This window comes from Octopus bimaculoides, chromosome 1 (genome assembly GCF_046866305.1).
Source record: "Octopus bimaculoides isolate indiv1 chromosome 1, ASM4686630v1, whole genome shotgun sequence".
Taxonomy (NCBI): domain Eukaryota; kingdom Metazoa; phylum Mollusca; class Cephalopoda; order Octopoda; family Octopodidae; genus Octopus; species Octopus bimaculoides.
Window position 1 is genome coordinate 9,764,760 of NC_142928.1, and position 20,928 is coordinate 9,785,687.

At 38.1% G+C, this 20,928-nt stretch overlaps 1 protein-coding gene across 1 annotated transcript in view; it reads left to right on the top strand.

Annotated features, from left to right (window-relative positions):
• The first annotated feature begins 3,932 nt into the window (after window positions 1-3,932).
• Window positions 3,933-20,928, top strand: part of LOC106877762 (GPN-loop GTPase 1-like) — a 32,557-nt gene continuing 15,561 nt past the window's right edge. Inside the window, exons 1-8 of the mRNA XM_089347231.1 lie at window positions 3,933-4,243; window positions 6,289-6,382; window positions 7,245-7,284; window positions 10,435-10,497; window positions 12,607-12,648; window positions 14,315-14,397; window positions 16,891-17,003; window positions 20,449-20,595. Of these exons, the coding sequence (XP_089203357.1) occupies window positions 4,082-4,243; window positions 6,289-6,382; window positions 7,245-7,284; window positions 10,435-10,497; window positions 12,607-12,648; window positions 14,315-14,397; window positions 16,891-17,003; window positions 20,449-20,595 (744 nt within the window). The 5' untranslated portion in view covers window positions 3,933-4,081. The remainder of the gene's footprint in view (window positions 4,244-6,288; window positions 6,383-7,244; window positions 7,285-10,434; window positions 10,498-12,606; window positions 12,649-14,314; window positions 14,398-16,890; window positions 17,004-20,448; window positions 20,596-20,928) is intronic.

Here is a 20,928-nt window from a genome sequence, read left to right on the forward strand (position 1 = left end):
TTATTTTTAGGCAGTGTGTCTCAAAGTGCAAAATCTATTGTGTCTTTGTTAAGTTCTCGCTATCCTCCTAATCTATCATCATAGATGTTCAATAATGACCATCTCGTCTATATTTTTAAGCACGAAATAACTAGGTGTACATTATCTGATGTGTTCTTCCTTGTTTGGCTGCTACGCCCACGTTAGACCCGATCGAGATGAAATATGACAAAAAGCGTTCTACTCATGCCCATCTCGTCTTTTTCCTGTTCACACATCTAGTTAGAAACATTGAAACACATATTTTTGTTTTGTGGATGTTAAGATAGATTTCGCTCCTATTTCTAGCAGATCCAGTGATAACTTGGAGGCATAAGGCCAGATATTGGGTTGGGGGAGGGATAAGGGTTATTACTGATTTCTTTGATTAGGGATAATCGATCACAGAACGGGTGGACCTAAAGGGCCATAACTCAATAGAACAAGGGACGTAACTCAAAACCACACTCGATTTCGACTGATGCTTCATCAACTCTTGCAAACACTTAAACCGATTACTCTGTGATAAGCACAAAGTCAAAGTCGGTTAGACTGGCTTCAATATTTCACTAGAATATATTTTATCAAAGGGGAAAATGTGATGTCGTTACCAGCAAGATTTGAACTTTATCTTTCATTGATAAACTACTGCTAATTCGGCGACTATATTTCTTTAGAAAGCTGATTATAATTAAATACAATTCAGCTATATTCAAGTTTTTTCTTTTTTGTAATACAATAAGTTGTTACTTGAAGAAAATTTAGTTACGATTTATAGTTAATTTCGACCACGTAGAGGCTTCCTCGTTCAAAAATATGATAGGGACGGTCAGTTGTGCTTTTCTCCCAAGTATATGTTACTATTCTTGTCACTGGTCTACTTCTTATCTTTAACTCTCATAATTGCCAGCTAATGCTCCATTCTTTCTCCATAATTTTCCGCAGAACATTTAATGGTTTAACAGGGTAGTTTACCATCGTAAAATTTAAAAAATTATCCTTATAAAATGAAATTATATTGCGATAAAAACCGGAAGTGATATCCTGTAATTTCATAATACTGACGTGTTATGTATCCAATACATAAACGTGCATATATTCAACAGGAAAACTGTACAAGTATTGGCAATCTATTTTATATAAGATGAAAACATAACAGACAAATATTCATTGAGGGCTTAAACAAAGATAGCGGCGAAGTTCCGGCTATTTTTGGCTGACGAGACACATGTCGAAGCACCGGTAACCCAGAATGAGATAAGTGTGTGGACACACTGTTGTATAAAAGAGGGGAATTATCCTCCTATAGCGCTCGACATTTTGCGCACGAACCTTCCTAGACGTGTTAAGACTAGATATGCAAATATTCATAAGTCATTGATGCATGAAATGAGATTTGTAATAGATTTTCTCGATCTCTAAATTTGAATTGTCACACATGTTCATGTAAATAAATCATCACTAATCCCACATTGTCACCTAAGTTTCTTCTTGTCGAGCATCTCTCGCCTTTCTATAGTCTGATATAGATGCTGTCATCATTTAGATCATAAAATTTGAGTAGATGATTGACAAGTTCATAATTACTAAGACACATAGGCAGTCCACCCATCGATATCAAAAGAATTCCATTCGTAATTGACTATCGTCACTTCCGGTTTCTATCACAATATACTTTCATTTATAAAAATGATATACTTTCACTATTTTACGATTTTAACTGCATGTTATCCCATTTACTTCCATTTCCTTTAATGCTTGCATTAATTTGTAACTAATTGTTAACCCTTTTTCTACCACTCTCGCCATTTATCTAGCTTCCTTTTTTTCTTTTCCTATATACTCTCTTTCTCTTTTCTTATCTCTCTTTTTCTTCTCCATAACCCGTCTTTCTGTCGTGTTCTTTGTTTCTTTTTTATATCTCTTCTTTAATAGCATTAACAACAGCAATAACGTAGCAACAATTACTACAAAAAAAAAGCACAATAGCAACCACAACAGTGAGAAAGATTACAATAACAGCAGTTATAACCAGAACGTTATTAACAACAATAAGTAAAGCAATAAAACACAACAAAAATAGGATCTTTATGATTTGACGGGCGACACTTGTTTTCTTAATGAAACACTTTCAAACTTGGGACACTGGTAGAATGTGTCATACAAAACAACTTTTTCTCTTAGCCTTCTTAACAAAAAATTGTACATCGCAAGTTATTTCATGTTAAAGTTGTCGTATTTCTCTAATTTCAAACAATAAATTTTGGCCGGTCATAAAAATATTATTCCCTGTGACATATTTCATCCGGTTTAATCGTAATTTATACGCATATATTGTTTATATAATAAATTACGCTGTGCGTATCTGTGTGTGTAACAATTTTTCGCTAGTACTCAGTAACACATTTTCTAAATGATGGTAGAGTTTGATTTGAAGAAGAACTAGAGTTCGGGTTCTAGAGTTAGGGTGACGGTTAGGGTTATGATTATTTTTGCCATAACCTCACTCATAACCCTAACCCCAAGATTTGGCTGCTATTTCTAGGAAATGAAGCACTTGGTGGAGGTGCATTAATAATTCTGCCAGCTCCAATAACAAGTGCAGGCAATATTCAAGTATTTTGATGGCTTTTTCCCCTTTGTTTACGAACAGTCTAATTAATCGGAAATGTCAGAACTAACGGGGATTAATACCATATACACCGTCACAGCACTAACTGTATTCAACTGAATAGACGTCAGTGATTAGTTGAAATTATCGAAATAAGACAATTTTTAACGTGAAATAACTTCAAATACAAAAATTTTTTATCTGTTCTATACCACAAAATATACAAGTATACGAAGTTTGAAAGTGTTTCGGTACCAAAAACACTACATAAAAAAATGTTGCCCGTCAAATCATAAAGATCCTATTCTTTTGTTCTTGATGGGATAATAAACAACTCGGATATACGCATATATTGTTTATATAATAAATTACGCTGTGCGTATCTGTGTGTGTATATTTTTCCCATAACCTCACTCATAACCCTAACCCTAAACTAGAGTTTGATTTGAAGAAGATTTGGCTGCTATTTCTAGGAAATGAAGCACTTGGTGGAGGTGCATTAATAATTCTGGTAGCTCCAATAACAAGTGCAAGCAATATTCAAGTATTTTGATAGCTTTTTCCCCTTTGTTTACGAACAGTCTAGTTAATCGGAAATGTCAGAACTAACGGGGATTAATATCATATACACCGTCACAGCAGTTACTGTATTCAACTGATATGTAGGGTTCAGCAGGCATTGCTGCGTGTGGTAAAGCAATGCCGAACCCTAAATTTTAATTATGTGTTCTACACTGGACATGTAGAACACAATCTCAAAAATGAAAATCGCCACCCCCACCCGTGTGTGTGGGGGAGGGGGTTGGGTTGTCAAAAACATTTTTTAAGGGGGAACCGCATGACCGTGACATGTAGAACACATTATCGAAAACGAAAATCGCCAAAATTAAAAAATAAAAAAGTTACAGCCATTTTCCCTCAGTGTCTAATTCCATTGTCCACCACAAATTCGCGCGTGTGTGTGGATACTTCTGCTGGTATACCAAAAATGAATTCAGATACAGAAGATGAGAAAAGGTTCGACAAAGTCGAATCCACTTTAAAACGGCAATGACATTCGAATACGTTAGGAATATTAATGTTTTCATTAGAGTTATTTTTCTCTGCTGTTTTTTTATACCTGTTTCTCTCACTACTACAAACCGATAACTAGTTTATTCGCCCATATGACAACTAACCTTTTCTAAATATTGAATTCATAAAACTTTAAATAATATTTTTTTTAATCTAAAAGTAACATTTAAAAAATATTTGTGCTCTATTAGATATTTTCGTATAAATTATATTTTCCATTAGAGAGAAAAAAACTGGGTTAATTTGAACATAGATTTGATATCAAATTAGATTATTTAATTCTTATAATATTTATTTTATTCTAATCTTTATTTTTAAGATTCATTATATTTTACGCTATTTGTTTACGAAACTGTGCTAATTGTTTATATTTACAACATGGCGGATGCGAGTGAAAGTTCTCCGTCGGAGAAAGAAGAGAAAATGACACCTGAAGATAATGATAACGTTGAAGGAGCTGAAGGTGGAGATAGTCAGGTGAAACCAACATGTGTCATTGTTCTTGGAATGGCTGGATCTGGTAAAAGCACATTTGTACAGGTATTAATTCATTTTTCTTTCTCCTTCCGATTCATGACTTGTTTATACACGCTGCTTGTTTATATTAAATCTTCCCTGACTGAACAGACAGGTGATCAAAGACAATCCAACAATCACCATCCTATCTATTTATATATCTAGGATTCCATTATCCAGTTTATCCTTTTCTAAATACTGTATGTTTTGATTTTGGTGGCTGCTGTTTCTAGCTGGCGAAGCTACCGCTGTTTGACTGTTAATTCTAGCTAGTCGAGTAATCGTATACTAACAGCCATATTCCAGTGCAATTATATTGTTTGCTAAAAGGCCAAACAACAACCACAACAACAATGACTAAAAGCTATTAAAATAAATTGCTTGGAGTTGCTAAAAGTGTTCGTGTGGCGTACCACTATGTAACATCATCATCATTTAACGTCCGTTTTCCATGCTGGCATGGGTTGGATGGTTTGATAGGAACTGGCTGGTCCAGGGGTCACACCAAGTTCCATAATCTGTTTTGGCTTTGTCTCTACAGCTGGATGCCCTTCTTAACACCAACCACTTTGCAGTGTATTCAGTGCTCTTTATTTAGCACCAGTGTTTTATTGTATTTCTTCTAATATTGGCTTGTTGGGTAAGATTATGTGATGTTCATGCCTTTTTAGGTAACTTAATTAATGAAAGTTAACTCCTGTAAAAGAATTAATCCAACAGTACTCCTGAAGCTGTCCCTTCAAATAAGGAACAGAAAATGGATAAAAAGCAATAAAAAATTAGTTTTTTTTTTCAGTGCTTTACTTATACTGTGAATTAACAAAGGATTTACTATATAGATGTTTGACCTGCTTGAAAAGCAGCCAAATCTCTATCAAATTACATCTTACTTTCATAGATAAACCACCATAAGGGCCAATGCGTGTTGCAATGTGGTGGCTTTTATATATCAATGACCCAGAGATGTATGCGAGTGGAGCGCAAGCTTTTTGTGGGGTTTCCTGTGCTGGACAGATCAAAAGATGGAAGCCAGACTAATATGAACCACGTCTTTCCAGAGATAAAAATAGGTTTGTGTATGACCCCTTCCGAGAGAAAAAAGCTAAATTACAGCACTGATGGCAATTGAAAACCCACAAGACCTAGGAAAGGAAGGCTCTCCCTCATGGAAACACAACAAGTAGCAATAAGTAGGGGCCCAGCTGGAGAGAAGCAGAAAAGAGAGGCTAAAGTTGAAAACTGGAGAAAAGTTGTCAATGGTCTATGCTCCATCGGGAGAAAAGGGCTTAAGTAATTTATAAATAAAGACAGGATAGTCATGGTTGGAATATCTTTAATCATTGATCTCTTCGTTCATGGTTGACCTGAGTTTTAAAAAAAACAAAAAAAAAAACTTGTATTTGTTTGTATAATATTCCAATAGCTTGAAGGTGGTGAGCTGGCAGAAATGTTAGCACGCCGGGCGAAATGCTTAGCGGTATTTCGTCTGTCTTTACATTCTGAGTTCAAATTCTGCCGAGATCGACTTTGCCTTTCATCCTTTCAGGGTCGATCTAATTGACTGGCCCCCTCCCCAAAAATTTTGGGCCTTGTGCCTAGAGTAGAAAAGAATATTCCAATATTTTGAGAAAGTATGATGGCAAGCTCGCAGAATCGATGCCATGCTTGTTAAAATGCTTAGTGGCACTTTTTGCAGACTCTTTACATCCTGAGTTCAAATGCCACCAGGGATGACTTTGTGTTTCATCCTTATGGTTTCACTAAAATAAGTACCAGTTGAACTGTGGGGTCAGTGGAATTGACTTATCCCCTGAAATTACTGGCCTTCACCCATTACACTTTTGGAGTTGTTGGTGTGAGGAAGGGCATCCAGCTGTAAAGACCATATCAAATCAGTTGAGTATGGTGCAGTCCCTCAGCTTACCAGCCCTGGTCAAACCATCCAACCGATACCAGCATGGACAATGGATGTGAAATGATGATGATGATTACAATATTTTAGGAATGTAAATATTTTGAATATTTCATTTTACATTTTACTATTTCCAATCTTTTTTTTCTTTTATTAGCGGCTAACAGGGCACCTTTTTATGAAGAACAATGCTCCCTATGTCATTAACCTCGATCCAGCTGTACTTGACGTATCTTTTCCTGCCAATATTGGTAAGTAAATTCATTGATAATGATTTTTGTTGAGATGAGTTTTTGTCTTTGGTTATTTCAGGTTCAATAACTTAACTCTTTCGTTACTGTATTTCTGTTGAGATACTCTGTGTTTCTTTCAATTACTTTAAATATAACAAAGAATTTAGTAAAATAACTTAGTTATCATTCAGCTAGTGTTAGGAACGTAAATTGTGATTAAAGTTTGGTGGAAGATTTTAATTCAAAACTTATGAAAGTAAGACATTTGTACTCAGAGCCAGAGCTGGTTTCAGCCGGGTTGTTAATGGAGGGGTTAAATACCTGTAGCGTTCAGATTACTCTGTCAAATCTATTGCTTATGTATTCACATCATTTTGAATTAATCAGGCATTATCTTATAGCCTCAAAATTGCAATGATGAGATTGTTTAGTTTAGAATGTCATAGCAGGGTGGCTGTGCGAGGTGGGATCTCATTGGTTTGAACATAAAAAAAGGTACAATATTTGGTCCGGTTTAAATGCTAAAGAGTTAAACACCTGCAGTTAACTTAATTATCCTTTTCCTTATTAATCTTTTATATTAATGTGTTAATACTAAATTCCTGTGGTGAAAACAATTGGTCCACTCTGTTCTTGTAACTTAACAGTTCAGCAAATGAGATTGATAGAATAAGTACCTGGCTTAAAAAAAAAACAAATACTGGGGTTGATTCATGTGACTAGAACATTCTTCAAGGCAGTGCCCCAGCATGACCACAGTCTAATGACTGTAACATGTAAAAGACAAAGCCTTGAGTACCATTTCAATAACTCAATTAACTGTGAAATTCTGCGTTTCTTTATCAGTTTTGATTTATTCTATGTCTGTGCGTCTTTTCAGATATTCGAGACACTGTGAATTACAAAGAAGTCATGAAACAGTATCCTTCTTGTTGTATTGTGTTTGTTTTGTTCAATTAAATATTTCGATACCAACCTGTCTGTTTTTAAGTGTTCACATTGAAACTTTCCATCTCTGATTTTATTTAAGAACTCTTCGTTAGGTTTACAAATACAATCATTATCATTGCTATCATCATTCATCATCATCATCATCGTTTAACATCTGCTTTCCATGCTAGCATGGATTGGACTATTTGACTGAGGACTGGCGAACCAGATGGCTACACCAAGCTCCAATCTGATTTGGCAGAGTTTCTACAGCTGGATGCCCTTCCTAACTCCAACCAGTCCGAGAGTTTAGTAGATGTGTGAACACACACACACACATGAACTTGTGACATAATGCTGTTTTATATATACACACATATGTAGACAATCACATACATGGAAAGCTTCTCTCAGTTTTCATCTTCCAAATCTATTCAACACTTTGGTTAGTCTGGGGCTATAGTAGAAGACACTAACCCAAGGTGACCCTTACTAAGTTCCTTTAAATCTTCTATTATTTTCCATATTATTTGAAACCTAGGCAATGTATTCGTTTAGACAGCAATATGGCTACAAAAAATTTGATGACTGCTCAAAATGGTCTCTTCATTTAAATGTTGATTAAACTAGCCTACTTATTTGATAAAAGCACCATCTGAATGTGACCGATGCCAATGCCGCCTTGACTGGCTTCTGTGCCGGTGGCACATAAAAATCACAATCCGATTGTGGTTGTTGCCAGCCTCCCCTGGCTCCTGTGCCGGTGGCATATAAATAGCACCCACTACACTCACGGAGTGGTTGGCGTTAGGAAGGGCATCCAGCTGTAGAAACACTGCTAGATCAGACTGGAGCCTGACGCAGCCGCCTGGCTTCCCAGACCCCGGTCAAACCGTCCAACCCATGCCAGCATGGAAAACAGACGTTAAACGATGATGGATGGACAAGTGGGCATGAGTAATAGAGACTGAAACTTCGAAGCTTTCTTCTCTTCTGTGTAGTATGTTGTGTTTCATTTTGCATTGAGCTTTGTTTTTTTCTGTCTGATTATGCTAGTAATAAATTGAGGATCAACTGGTATGATTTCTGAGCCATCCAGAGCTGACATTAGGGCCTAACAGAACTCTGCAGCTTGTTGGATCCTGTCAAACCATCTAAACCATGCCAGTATGTGTACCAGACATTAAATCAGTGGGTCTCAACTAGGTTCCGTATAGCCCCTGGGGGAGGGGGTCCATATAAGATTTTGTTAAAAATTTATCTGCAATACATTGGTTATATGATAGATACAGGAGTGGCTGGGTGGGTTCCAGGTTCAGTCTAACTGCGTGGCACCTTGGGGAAGTGTCTTCTACAAATAGCCTCGGGCCGAGCAAATCCTCGTGATTGGATTTGATTTGGTAGACGGAAAATGAAAGAAGCCTGTCGTATATATGTATATGTTTGTGTGTCTGTGTTTGTACCCCCACCATCGCTTGACAACTGATGTTGGTATGTTTACGTGCCTGTATCTTAGTGGTTTGGCAAAAAAATAAAATCCGATAAAATAAATACTAGGCTTACAAAGAATAAGTCCTGGAGTTGGTTTATTTGACTAAAGGCAGTGCTCCAGCATGGCCACAGTCAAATTACTGCAACAAATAAAAGAATACAATACACAGAATATTTTAACAATTCTATTTTATACAACCCCTAATAATAATATCTAAATATAAAAATGTAACAAGATTTTTAGACCTTGAGTGGCTTGGAGAGTACATCCAAGTAAAATAATAATTAAAGGGATCCATTGGTAAACAAATGGCTGAGAAACACTGGTGGTAGCGGTGGCGACGGCGGCAGTGTGTGTGTGTGTGTGTGTGTGTGTTTCCAGTAGGGTTACTTTAAAAGGGAGGGAATTCATCTTTTCACTCTGCAAGGTGTTTCTACAATTTAGAAGCTAAAGGTTTGAGAGTTCCCCATCTGAGTTCCTATATTTGATGTTGTTAACTTGTGACTTTCTGCTAAATTTGTAAATATTTATTAATGATATCAGTTTAGAAGTCGACATAAGATCAATTGATAAAAGATTGGAGTACTGCAAAATTCTTTGAGTTTTCAAATCTCATCATCATTGTTGTCGTTTAATGTTTGTTTTCTATGCTGGCATGGGTTGGATGGTTTAACTGACGTCTGGAGAGCCAGCAGCTGCACCAGGCTCCAATCTGATCTGATGGCGTAATGGCTAAGAGCGCGGGCTACTAACCCCAAAATTCCGAGTTCGATCCCTGGCAGTGACCTGAATAATAATAATAACAACAATAATAATAATAACATCGAAAAATACCTTAGGAATGAGGACCCAGGTTTAAAATTTCCCAAGACGCCTGATGAAGGCTGGAGGGTATAACAGCCGAAATGTGTTAACAACAAACAAGATGAGAACAAATATCCATCAAATGTAAATAATGTAGCAGGAAGTTCTAAATTTTCTGTTGTGATTCACATTTGGCACTGTGTGGGCTGCAAGTGATGAAATAAATTGCTTGCATAGGGAGATGAGGATGCCATAAGCCTTAGTGAAGTTAACCCTCTCTGGCGAGTAGTCGTTTGTACTAAGTTACTCGAATGAGGACGATGTAAACTATGTAAGTCATAGTGAAAGCAACCCATGAAGGGGAACATCTCTGAATATAAACTGAAAGTGTGGTGGGGGCAATTTAGTCATGGTAGACAACTTCTTTAATGCTGGAGTAAAAATACCAAAAAAACTACTCCCTGTCCATGTAATAAATTGGTTGGTGATAGGCAGGATATTCAACCTGTAAAACTATGCCAAAATCATGCAAAGGTCTGTGATGGTGATGTATGTATGGTATTAGGTATATGTATGCATGTATACGAGGGGGTTCTGAAATGTTCTTGACTTTAAGAGAATCGCAAAAGGTCTGGCTGGAGGCCCAATCTTCTGAATTCTTTTAACAAGGTTTCAAAAAAACTGAAGAGCTGCTGCAATAAGTGTGAGTCTGAGAGGGGAACATGTCAAATAAAATCATAATTAACTGATCCTCCTGTATTTTTTTTTTACCTAAAGCCAGGGATTTTTCAGCAGCCCCTCGTATCTATTAATTTCTTTGCTGTTCTTCCTTAACTAAAATCAGATACAAACTTGGACCAAATGGAGGGATAATCACTTCACTGAATCTCTTTGCTACTCGTTTTGATCCAAGTAAGAATTTTACTCATTTGAATTTTCTTTCATCATCATCACCATCATCATCATCACCATCATCATCGTTTAACATCCGTGTTGGCATGGGTTGGACGGTTCCACTGAGGTCTTGGAAGCCAGGAGGCTGCATCAGGCTCCAGTCTGATCTGGCAGTGTTTCTACAGCTGGATACCCTTCCTAACGCCAACCAGTCCGAAATTGTAGTGAGTGTTTTTTACGTGCCACCGGCACGGAAGCCAGTCGAGGCAGCACTGGCATTGGCCATGTTTGGATGGTGCTTTTTACGTGCCAACGGCATGGGGATCACAGCTACCATTTCCATTTGATATTGATTTTCATGCAAAAAAAAAAAAGAAATCAAACTGTTCAGTTGTGATCCCCGTGCACCAAGTGATCGTGGTCATTTCCAGCCTCCTCTGGCCTCTGTGCTGGTGGCATGTAAAAAGCTCCCACTATACTCACGGAGTGGTTGGCATTTGGAAGGGCATCCAGCTGTGGAAACAATGAAGCAATTTCTGGAGATTTATTTGTAGTTTATATCAATTTATATGAAATTTAATTCCTATTAAAGGCCTTAAAAAAAAAAAAAGAGCAAGGAATTAGTTCATTATTTACATTTGACGAACATTTGTTCTCATCTTGTTTGTTGTTAGCACAACGTTTCGGCTGATATACCCTCCAACCTTCATCAGGTGTCTTGGGGAAATTTCGAACCTGGGTTCTCATTCCTGAGGTATTTTTCAATGTTGTACCCGCTGTACACACTGGGCGAAATTCTTAGCGGTATTTCATCTGTCTTTATGTTCTGAGTTCAAATTCCGCCGAGGTCGACTTTGCCTTTCATCCTTTTGGGATTGATGTAATTGACTAGTCTCCTCCCCCAAATTTCTGGCCTTGTGTCTATAGTAGAATAGATTATTATTATTATTATTATTGTTATGAATTTTTTTCAACAAAGCCTCTGTCTTTCATTAACCCTTTAGCACTCAGCTTACTCTGTTTTGAATTAGTCATGAATTGCCTTGAAGCTTCAAGATTTTGGACGATGAGATTGTTTATTTTTAGAATGTCATTGTTGAGTAGGAGTGAGATGCTTGATCTGGACAGTTGAAATGTAAAACAGGCAGAATATTTTGGTGAGATATAGCTGGTTTGAATGCCAAAGGGTCAGATATTATAGGCGCAGGAGTAGCTGTGTGGTAAGTAGCTTGCTTCCCAACCACATGGTTCTGGGTTCAGTCCCACTGCATGGCACCTTGGGCAAGTGTCTTCTGCTATAGCCTCTGGCCGACCAAAGCCTTGTGAGTGGATTTGGTAGACGGAAACTGAAAGAAGCCCATTGTATATATGCGTGTGTGTGTGTGTGTGTGTGTGTCGCTTGACAACTGATGCTGGTGTGTTTACGTCCCCGCAACTTAGCCGTTTGGCAATAGAAGCCGATAGAATAAGTACTAGTCTTACAAAGATTAAGTGCTGGGGTTGATTTGTTTGACTAAAGCAAGCGCTCCAGCATGGCCACAGTCAAAAGACTGAAACAAATAAAAGAATATTACTTTGACTTGTAGTTGCAGGCATGGCTGCATGGTTGAGAAGTTTACTTCACAAACATATGTGTTAAAAAAATTCCAGCTGTTATCTGTGGATGAGCATGACTGGGTAACATGTACCATGCTTTCACTAATTGTTTTAGGTGCCTGTGTAATCATGAACTGACATAAACAACCTCTTGACTCTCCCATCCTGCGACCAAACAGCACATCTAGGATATGATTTTTGGAAGGAGAAAGGGCTGCATCAGCCCCCGGTTGGTGCTCATTTTCAGCTAAGTAGGTTGGAGCAATGTGTAATGAAGTACATTACTCAAGGGCACAATGTGCTGCCTAACTCAGGAATTGAACCTATGGCATCACGATTGTGAGTCAGACACTCTAACCACTAGACCATGTGTCTTCAAAAAATACACACACATATAATGTGTGTGTATTACATATATAATGGGCTTCTTTAAGTTTCCATCCATCAAATTCACTTACATCATCATCATCGTTTAACGTCCGCTATTTTTATATAATATTGTTAAGCAACTCCTTTATTTTATTCTTCAGGTAATGAAATTCATTGAGAAACGATCAAAAGAATGCAAGTACATATACCTTTTAATCATCATCATCATCATCGTTTAATGTCCGCTTTCCATGCTAGCATGGGTTGGACGATTTGACTGAGGACTGGCGAACCAGATGGCTGCACCAGGCTCCAATCCGATCTGGCAATGGTTCTACAGCTGGATGCCCTTCCTAACGCCAACTACTCCGAGAGTGTAGTAGGTGCTTTTACATGCCACTGGTACGAAGGCCAGTCAGGCTGTTCTGGCAATGGCCACGCTCAAAATGGTGTATTTTACGTGCCACCTGCTATGGAGCCAGTCCAGCGGCACTGGCAACGATCCCACTTGAATGTCTTTTCATGTGCCACTGGCACAAGTGCCAGTAAGGCAACGCTGGTAACGATCACGCTCAAATGGTGCTATTTACGTGCTATTGGCATGGAAGCCAGACAGCTGCTCTGGCAATGATCACGCTCGGACAGTGCTCTTAGCACTTCACTTAGCCCCAACAGGTCTTGTTTTGTAATTATTTATCAAATATATTACCTATGTTTTGCTGTGGTTGAGAAGATACTTCAAGCGCTAAATAAAATCATGGTTGTCCTTGCATATAAGCTTGTCCCCTACATCCCTCTTCTGCTGACCGCTCCTAATCTTGCAGGCTGGTGGGTGCTGGTGCCACATTAAGAAGGATCCATACCAGTGCCACATAAAGGCACCTGTGCTGGTGCTGCATAAAAGTGCCCAGTGCACTCTGTAAAGTGGTTGGTGCAAGGAAGCACATCCAGCTGTAGAAACCATGCCAGACATGGAGCCTGGACAGCTGCTATCAAACTGTCCAACCCATGCCAGCATGGAAAACCGACATTAAATGATGATGTTTCAATTTAGCTAAAATTGAAGTTTTTGGTTCCACAATGGTTGAAGTTCTGTCAGTTTTATGCAATTACTCCATCCTTTATCTTGCTCCTTTTACTTGATTCGGTCATTGGACTGTGGCCATGCTGGAGCACTGCCTTGAATGAATTGACCCTCACAACTTATTTTCTAAGTCTGGTACTTATTCTGTTTGTCTCTTGCCGAACCACTAAGTTATGGGGGCATAACACAAAGACGCACACAACAGGTTTCTGTTTTCTTTTTTTTCTTTTAGAGGGGCACTCTGTTGGTTACGACGATGAGGGTCCCAGCTGATATGGTCAACGGAACAGCTTGCTCATGAAATTAACGTGCAAGTGGCTGAGCACTCCACAGACACGTGTACCCTTAACGTAGTTTTCAGGGAGATTCAGCATGACACAGAGTGTGACAAGGCCGGCCCTTTGAAATACAGGTACTACTCACTTTTGCCAGCTGAGTGGACTGGAGCAACGTGAAATAAAGTGTCTTGCTCAAGGACACAACACGTCGTGGGGAATTGAACTCACGACCTTACAATCGTGGGCCGAATACCCTAACCACTAAGCCACATTTCTACACAGTCTCCGTCTACCAAATTTATTCTCAAGGCATTGGTTGGCCTGGAGCTATATTAGAAGACACCTGCCCATGGTGCCCCATGGTGGGACTGAACCTAGAATCATGTTATTTAAGAGTTTATAAGTTCTATCTCATCTTGCTACCTAAATATATATTGCTATGTTTATAAACAGAATTGAATCATAATGAAAACTTGTTACTTTGATGGCCTTTTATTTTGTAGGTATGTTATTTTGGACACACCTGGTCAAATTGAAGTATTCACTTGGTCAGCATCTGGAAGTATTATCACAGAGGCTCTTGTAAGTAAATCCATACAGTATCATGTATTATTTTAAATATTTCATCATCATCATCATCATTTAACGTCCGTTGTCCATGCTGGCATGGGTTGGACAGTTTGGTTGGGCTGGCACACTGGAAGGCTGCACCAGACTCCATTCTGATTTAGCATGGTTTTCTATGGGTGGTTGCCCTTTCTAATGCCAACCACTCTGAGAGTGTAATGAGTGCTTTTCTGTGCCACCAGCATGGGTGCTATATGCATGACACCAGGTACTTTTATGTGCCACTGGCACAGGTGCCAATTTGCATGACACTGATATCTGTCACAACTGTGATTTTGCTTGGCTTGTTGGGTCTTCGTCTCAAGCACGACATCATGCCAAAGGTCTTGGTCATTGCCTCCGTGAGGCCCAACACTCAAAAGGAACTCAGCCACTTTGTTTTTGTATTTGGTTTTCAAGATCCTTGGTGTGAATTCATGGTTGAAACAGATTTTATTGTATATTGAGAGAGCCGTTATGCTTACAGATTGTTTGATTAATATAGCACAGGAGTGGCTGTGTGGTAAGTAGCTTGCTTACCAACCACATTGTTCCAGGTTCATTCCCACTGTGTGGCACCTTGGGCAAGTGTCTTCTACTATAGCCTCGGGCCGACCAAAGCCTTGTGAGTGGATTTGGTAGACGGAAACTGAGAGAAGCCTGTCGTATGTATATGTATGTATATGTTTGTGTGTCCGTGTTTGTCCCCCAGCATCGCTTGACAACTAATGCTGGTGTGTTTACGTCCCCTTAACTTAACGGTTCGGCAAAATAGACCGATAGAATAAGTACTAGGCTTCCAAAGAATAAGTCCTGGGCTTGATTTGCTCGACTAAAGGCGGTGCTCCAGCATGGCCACAGTCAAATGACTGAAACAAGTAAAAGTAAAATTATTTGGTCAGTCAGTCAATCATCTTGGTTTGCCTGATTGATTGATTGATTGACTGAATGATTGATCAAACAATTGATTATTTAAGTGGTTAAACAGTTAAGTACTTGACTGATAATAATAACCCTTTCTGCTATCGGCACAAGGCCTGAAGTTTTTGGGGAGGGGACTAGTCGATTTCATAGACTCCAGTGTTCAACTGGTACTCTCATCTACCCCTCCCAAAAAAAAAGATGAAAGACAAAGTCAACCTCAACCAAATTTGAACCCAGATCATAAGATGGACGAAGTGCTACTAAGCATTTTGTCTGGTGTGTTAACAGTTCTGCCAGTGTGTGTTTCTTATTGGCATGATGGCCCTCCCACTATACAACAAAATTATTTAAAATCATTATGAATTATCGGAATGCTGATAGCATTGTCAAAAGTTCAAACTCTGCCTCAGTTATGCTCTAAAGCTCACAGGCAAAGTACCTTATTTCATTTGCTGCAAAGACCTGTTGGGGCAAGTGAAAGCAAAATCGTGATGGCTCCTGTGCCCAGCATCACCTTCCAGGCACATATAAGACATTCGAGCGAGATCGTTGCCAGTGCCGCTGGACTGGCTCCTGTGCAGGTGGCACGTAAAATACACCATTTTGAGCATGGCCGTTGCCAGTACCGCCTGACCGGCCTTTGTGCTGGTGGCACATAAAAGCATCCACTACATTCTCGGAGTGGTTGGCGTTAGGAAGGGCATCCAGCTGTAGAAACGCTGCCAAATCAGATTGGAGCCTGGTGTAGCCATCTGGTTCACCAGTCCTCAGTCAAATCATCCAACCCATGCTAGCATGGAAAGCGGACGTTAAACGATGATGATGATGTATGTGGTTGTCAACATACATATTTCAGTGTTTAGCTCAAATATGAAGATTTCAGTTGTAAAATAATTTGCTCAATACTCAAACATCATGTTACAATTTTATCGTCAGAATTGGTTAAAAAAAGCAAAAAAGAAAACAGAACAATACAGTTGTGGAATATTAATTTCCAAAGCTTCTTTTAAGACATTGAAATCATTTTTTAAGGTTATTTTCTTTTGTTCATTTCATTTTGGAAATATACTCCATTTTCTGGTCTACTAATTGATGCAGTCTAATAGCGTTAACATGATTTGTAAACGTCCAAACACCGTTACTATTTTGCCAAATCCTGCTGCATTTCACATGGAATTTTTGATCCTCCAAAGTTGCCTTGGTGTATAAATATGCATCCACTGCGACCAACATATATCCAGAAATGTAGTGCAGCTTCTTCAAAGACTGACAAAGAACCAGGACTTCAGATGCAGTAAAGATATACCAGAATAGTTAAGTAGCTCTTTCGCTGTAAATTTAAGTCTGAAAAATTCGATTTGTATTCCAGAAAAAATGGTAAGTCAAGTTATAGGATAAACGTTGCTTGTATTCAGAATTGTCACGAAACTTGATTGTATTTAATTAAATCTCTAAATTTAATTAGCTCTCATTTTCCTCCTTATAATTTAATATTTAGTTTTGTGATATTTTGAAGAAAGTATTAATTAAAATTTTCGTATATTTGGAGGCATCTTCATTTCCTCACGCAGTCTCAGTCCCGTCACATTTATGTCCAACATGCTCTACGCCTGCAGTATCCTGTACAAATCTAAGTTGCCATTTATTGTTGTGATGAACAAAGTAAGTAAATCATCATCATCATCATCGTCATTGTTTCATCATCTCATTGATTTTTGTGATGGTTTTGTGACTGGGTTAGATCAGTGGTTCTCAACTGGGGTCCACATAAGATTCTGTTGTTAAAATTTTATGTGCAATAAATTGGTTATATTTCTACAATACACAAAATATTTAGTTTTTTTTTTTATACAAAACCTAATAGCCACAGTTTATGTTCCTAACACTAGCTTAATGATGACTAAGTTATTTTACTAAATTCTTCACAGAGCATCTCAAAATAAATACAGTAACGAAAGGGTTAAAATGTATAATAGAGAAACGATTCATAACCCTTTTGATACCAACCCGGCTGAAACTGGCTCTGGCTTTGAGTACAAATGTCTTGTTTCCATAAGTTTTGAATTAAAATCTTCCACCAAACCTTAGTCACAATTTATGTTGCTAACACTTACTGAATGATAACTAAGTTATTTTACTAAATTCTTTGTTATATTTAAAGTAATCGAATGAAACGCAGAACATCTCAACAGAAATACAGTAACAAAAGGGTTAATGTAGTTCTCAAGGAGATTCCTATGTAACACACAGTGTAACAAGGTTAACCCTTTGAACTACAAGTACACCTCATTTTTGCCAGCTGAGTGGACTGGAGCAATGTCCAGTTACTATTCTAGTTACTATATTTTCCACTAAAACTATTACTTTGTCCATCTGCAGTACTAATTAGGTCACCTACCAACATGAAGTCTTATACCTGGTTAGCTATCTGAGCAATTTAAAGACTCATTTCATGGAAACTTCTGCTACTTAATTACTCCTGTATATCTTTGTTATATCAGAAGTCCTGGTTCTTTGTCGGTCTTTGCAGAAGCTGCACTGCATTTCTGGGTATCTGTTGGTCGCAGTGGATGCGTATTTATAAGTTCTTGGAGCATTTTCAGGAGCTCATTCACTGATTCTGCAATAAGATCCAGCTTGTAAAAAGTTTCCAAAGATATTCTGAACTTCTGCTTTTCTCGTCTTAAGATTTTTTAAGGAATTGAAGGAAGTGCAAAAACAATGTCCCAATAAACCAACACACATTGATTTCTTCGAATTCCTCCCCTATGTCATCCATCGACACTTAATGTCCTTAGAACGTGAGAACGGACCTCCCATGTATTTTCTTTCCTCTTCACTTTATTATATATGACTATATTTCTTACATTCTTCCGGTATACTTAAATTAGATCAAATTTAGTAAAATCGTCACGAGTTGTCTCCCATGCTTGCATAATTGCTATTTATAATTCTGGTCATTATCTAATGTATTTTTCTCATTACTTAATTTTTCTAATTTGCTTTTTGATAGTCATTGATTAAATATGTTAACATCAGCTTCTAAAATACAGAATGTTATAAACCGTCATTAGTTTTTTTGCTTGTACCTCAAAGTCTTTTTCTATAGAAAATTAATCTTGTAACTTGTAAATACAAACACTTCAGTTTATAAATGAATGTTAAATAGAAATTTGGCTCATGATGTGTTTATACATAATGTTAAATAAAATATATGTTATGAATATTATATATGTTTAATGTCTCCTTTGATATAATAATCATTAATATAATATGCAAACAAAGTGGTAAGATGGCATCTTTTCGTCCTTTATATTCTGAATGCAAATTTTGCCTAGGTTGACTTAGCCTTTCATCCTTTCAAGGTTGATAAAAAAAGTACCAGTTGAGTACTGGGGTCGACATAATCGACTTAGCTCCTCTCCACAATTGCTGGCCTTGTTCTAACATTTGAAACCAGTGTAATATGCAAAATCTCATTTCATTGGGTTCCCCTATTTATTGGTAAAGTAGAGTGGTTGTGTAACTCTGTACAAGAGTGAATCTTCTGGTAGATCGCTGTGAACTGGCTCATTGGGCCACTCTTTGAGCTCAGATGTTTAACAAGGTTGTTATTCATAAGATTGCGTATTTGAAACAATAGTTTATAAAGCAATTACAAAGGCTCATGTACATTTATTCTCTTTAACACTTTAGCATTTAAACTGGCCCTATCGGCCCAAATATCTTAATTGTTCAGTGTTCAAACTGGCCCCTTCCAACCTCTCTCATCAAGTCCACCATCTCATTCTAAAAATAAGCAGTCACATCATTGAAATCTCAAAGCTATGATATAATAGCATGATTAACCCAAAACAATAGGTTCAGTCCCACTGTGTGACACTTTGGGCAGGTCTCTTATACTTTGGCCATGGGCCAACTGAAGCCTTGTGAATGGATTCGGTAAATGGAAACATAAAGAAACCTGTAGTTTTATCATCATCATTGTTATTATCATTTAACGTCCGTTTTCCATGCTAGCATGGGTTGGACAGTTTAACCAGAGCTGGTAAAGCCAGAGGCCACACTGGGCTCCATTGTCTGTTCTGACAAGGTTTCTACGGCTGGATGCCCTTCCTAATGACAACCATTCCACAGAGTGTACTGGGTGCTTTTTATGTGGCACCAGCACCAGTATCAATTCTGCTGTACAGCACGGAACCTTGAACAAGTGTCTGTTACTATAGCCTCAGGCTGACCAAAGCCTTGTGAGTGAATTTGGTAGACAGAAACTGAAAGAACCTCATCGTATATGTGTGTGTGTGTCTTTGTCCCCACCCTATTGCTTGACTTTAGTGTTGGTGTGTTTATGTCCCTGTAACTTAGTGGTTTGGCAAAAGAAATTGACAGAATAAGTATTAGGTTTCAAAAAAAGGTCCTGGGGTCGATTCATTTGACTAAAATTCTTCAAGGTGGTGCCCCAGCATGGCCACAGTCTAATGACTGAAAAATGTAAAAGATATATATGTGTGATTTTGTGTTTGTCCCACACAGCCACTTGACTAGCAATGTTGGTGTGTTTACATCCCTGTAACTTAGGAGTTCAGCAAAAGAGACAAAAATATAAAAAGTACCAGATTTGAAAAAGATAAGTTCTGGGGTCAATTCGTTTGACAAACTGTTCTTCAAGGCAGTGCCCCAGCATGGCCGCATTCTAATGACTGAAACAAATAAAAGAAAAGATAAAAATAAGCCTTTACATTTGACACAGTAATCTGAATGCCAAAGGGATTTGACCCTTTCATTACCAATCTGGCTGAAACTGGCTCTGGCTCTGAGTACAAATGTCTTGTTTTCATAAGTTTTGAATCAAAATTTCCCACCAAACTTTAGTCACAATTTATGTTCCTAACACTAGCTTAATGATAACTAAGTTAATTTTACTAAATTCTTTGTTATATTTAAAGTAATTGAAAGAAATACAGAGCATCTCAACAGGAATACAGTAACGAAAGGGTTAACCTCTCTCCATCTGTCCCGTAGCCTGTATGCTATCTACACGGATACATTTTAGCTCCTTCATTACCCATTGTTTCTCTTGTTTTTTTTTTCTTTTTTTTTGGTGCAGACAGATATTGTGAGCCATGAATTTGCAGTGGAATGGATGACTGACTTTGAGACTTTTGAAGAAGCCTTACAGAATGAAACTTCATACATTTCAAACTTGACAAGGTCTATGAGTTTAGTCTTGGATGAATTTTACACTAACCTTAAGGTAAATCAGAGTTTACTTCTTCAATGTACATCTTCATCATGATGATGATGATCATCATCATCATCATCATCATATGACCTTTTTGCCCATACTAGCATGGGTTAGATGGTTTGACAAGAACAGTGGGCCTCACCGAAGCGATGACAAGTGACGGAGACCTTTGGAGATATGCTGTGCTTGAGAAGACCCGGCAAGCCAAGTAAGACTGTAACTGTGGCCTATGCCAGTGCAGTATAACCAACCCATTTAAGAGTACCCTTCAATCATTGAGCAATAAACTGCACTTGCGAAGACCTGTTGAGGCAAGTGAAGTCGTCGTCGTGGCTGATGACA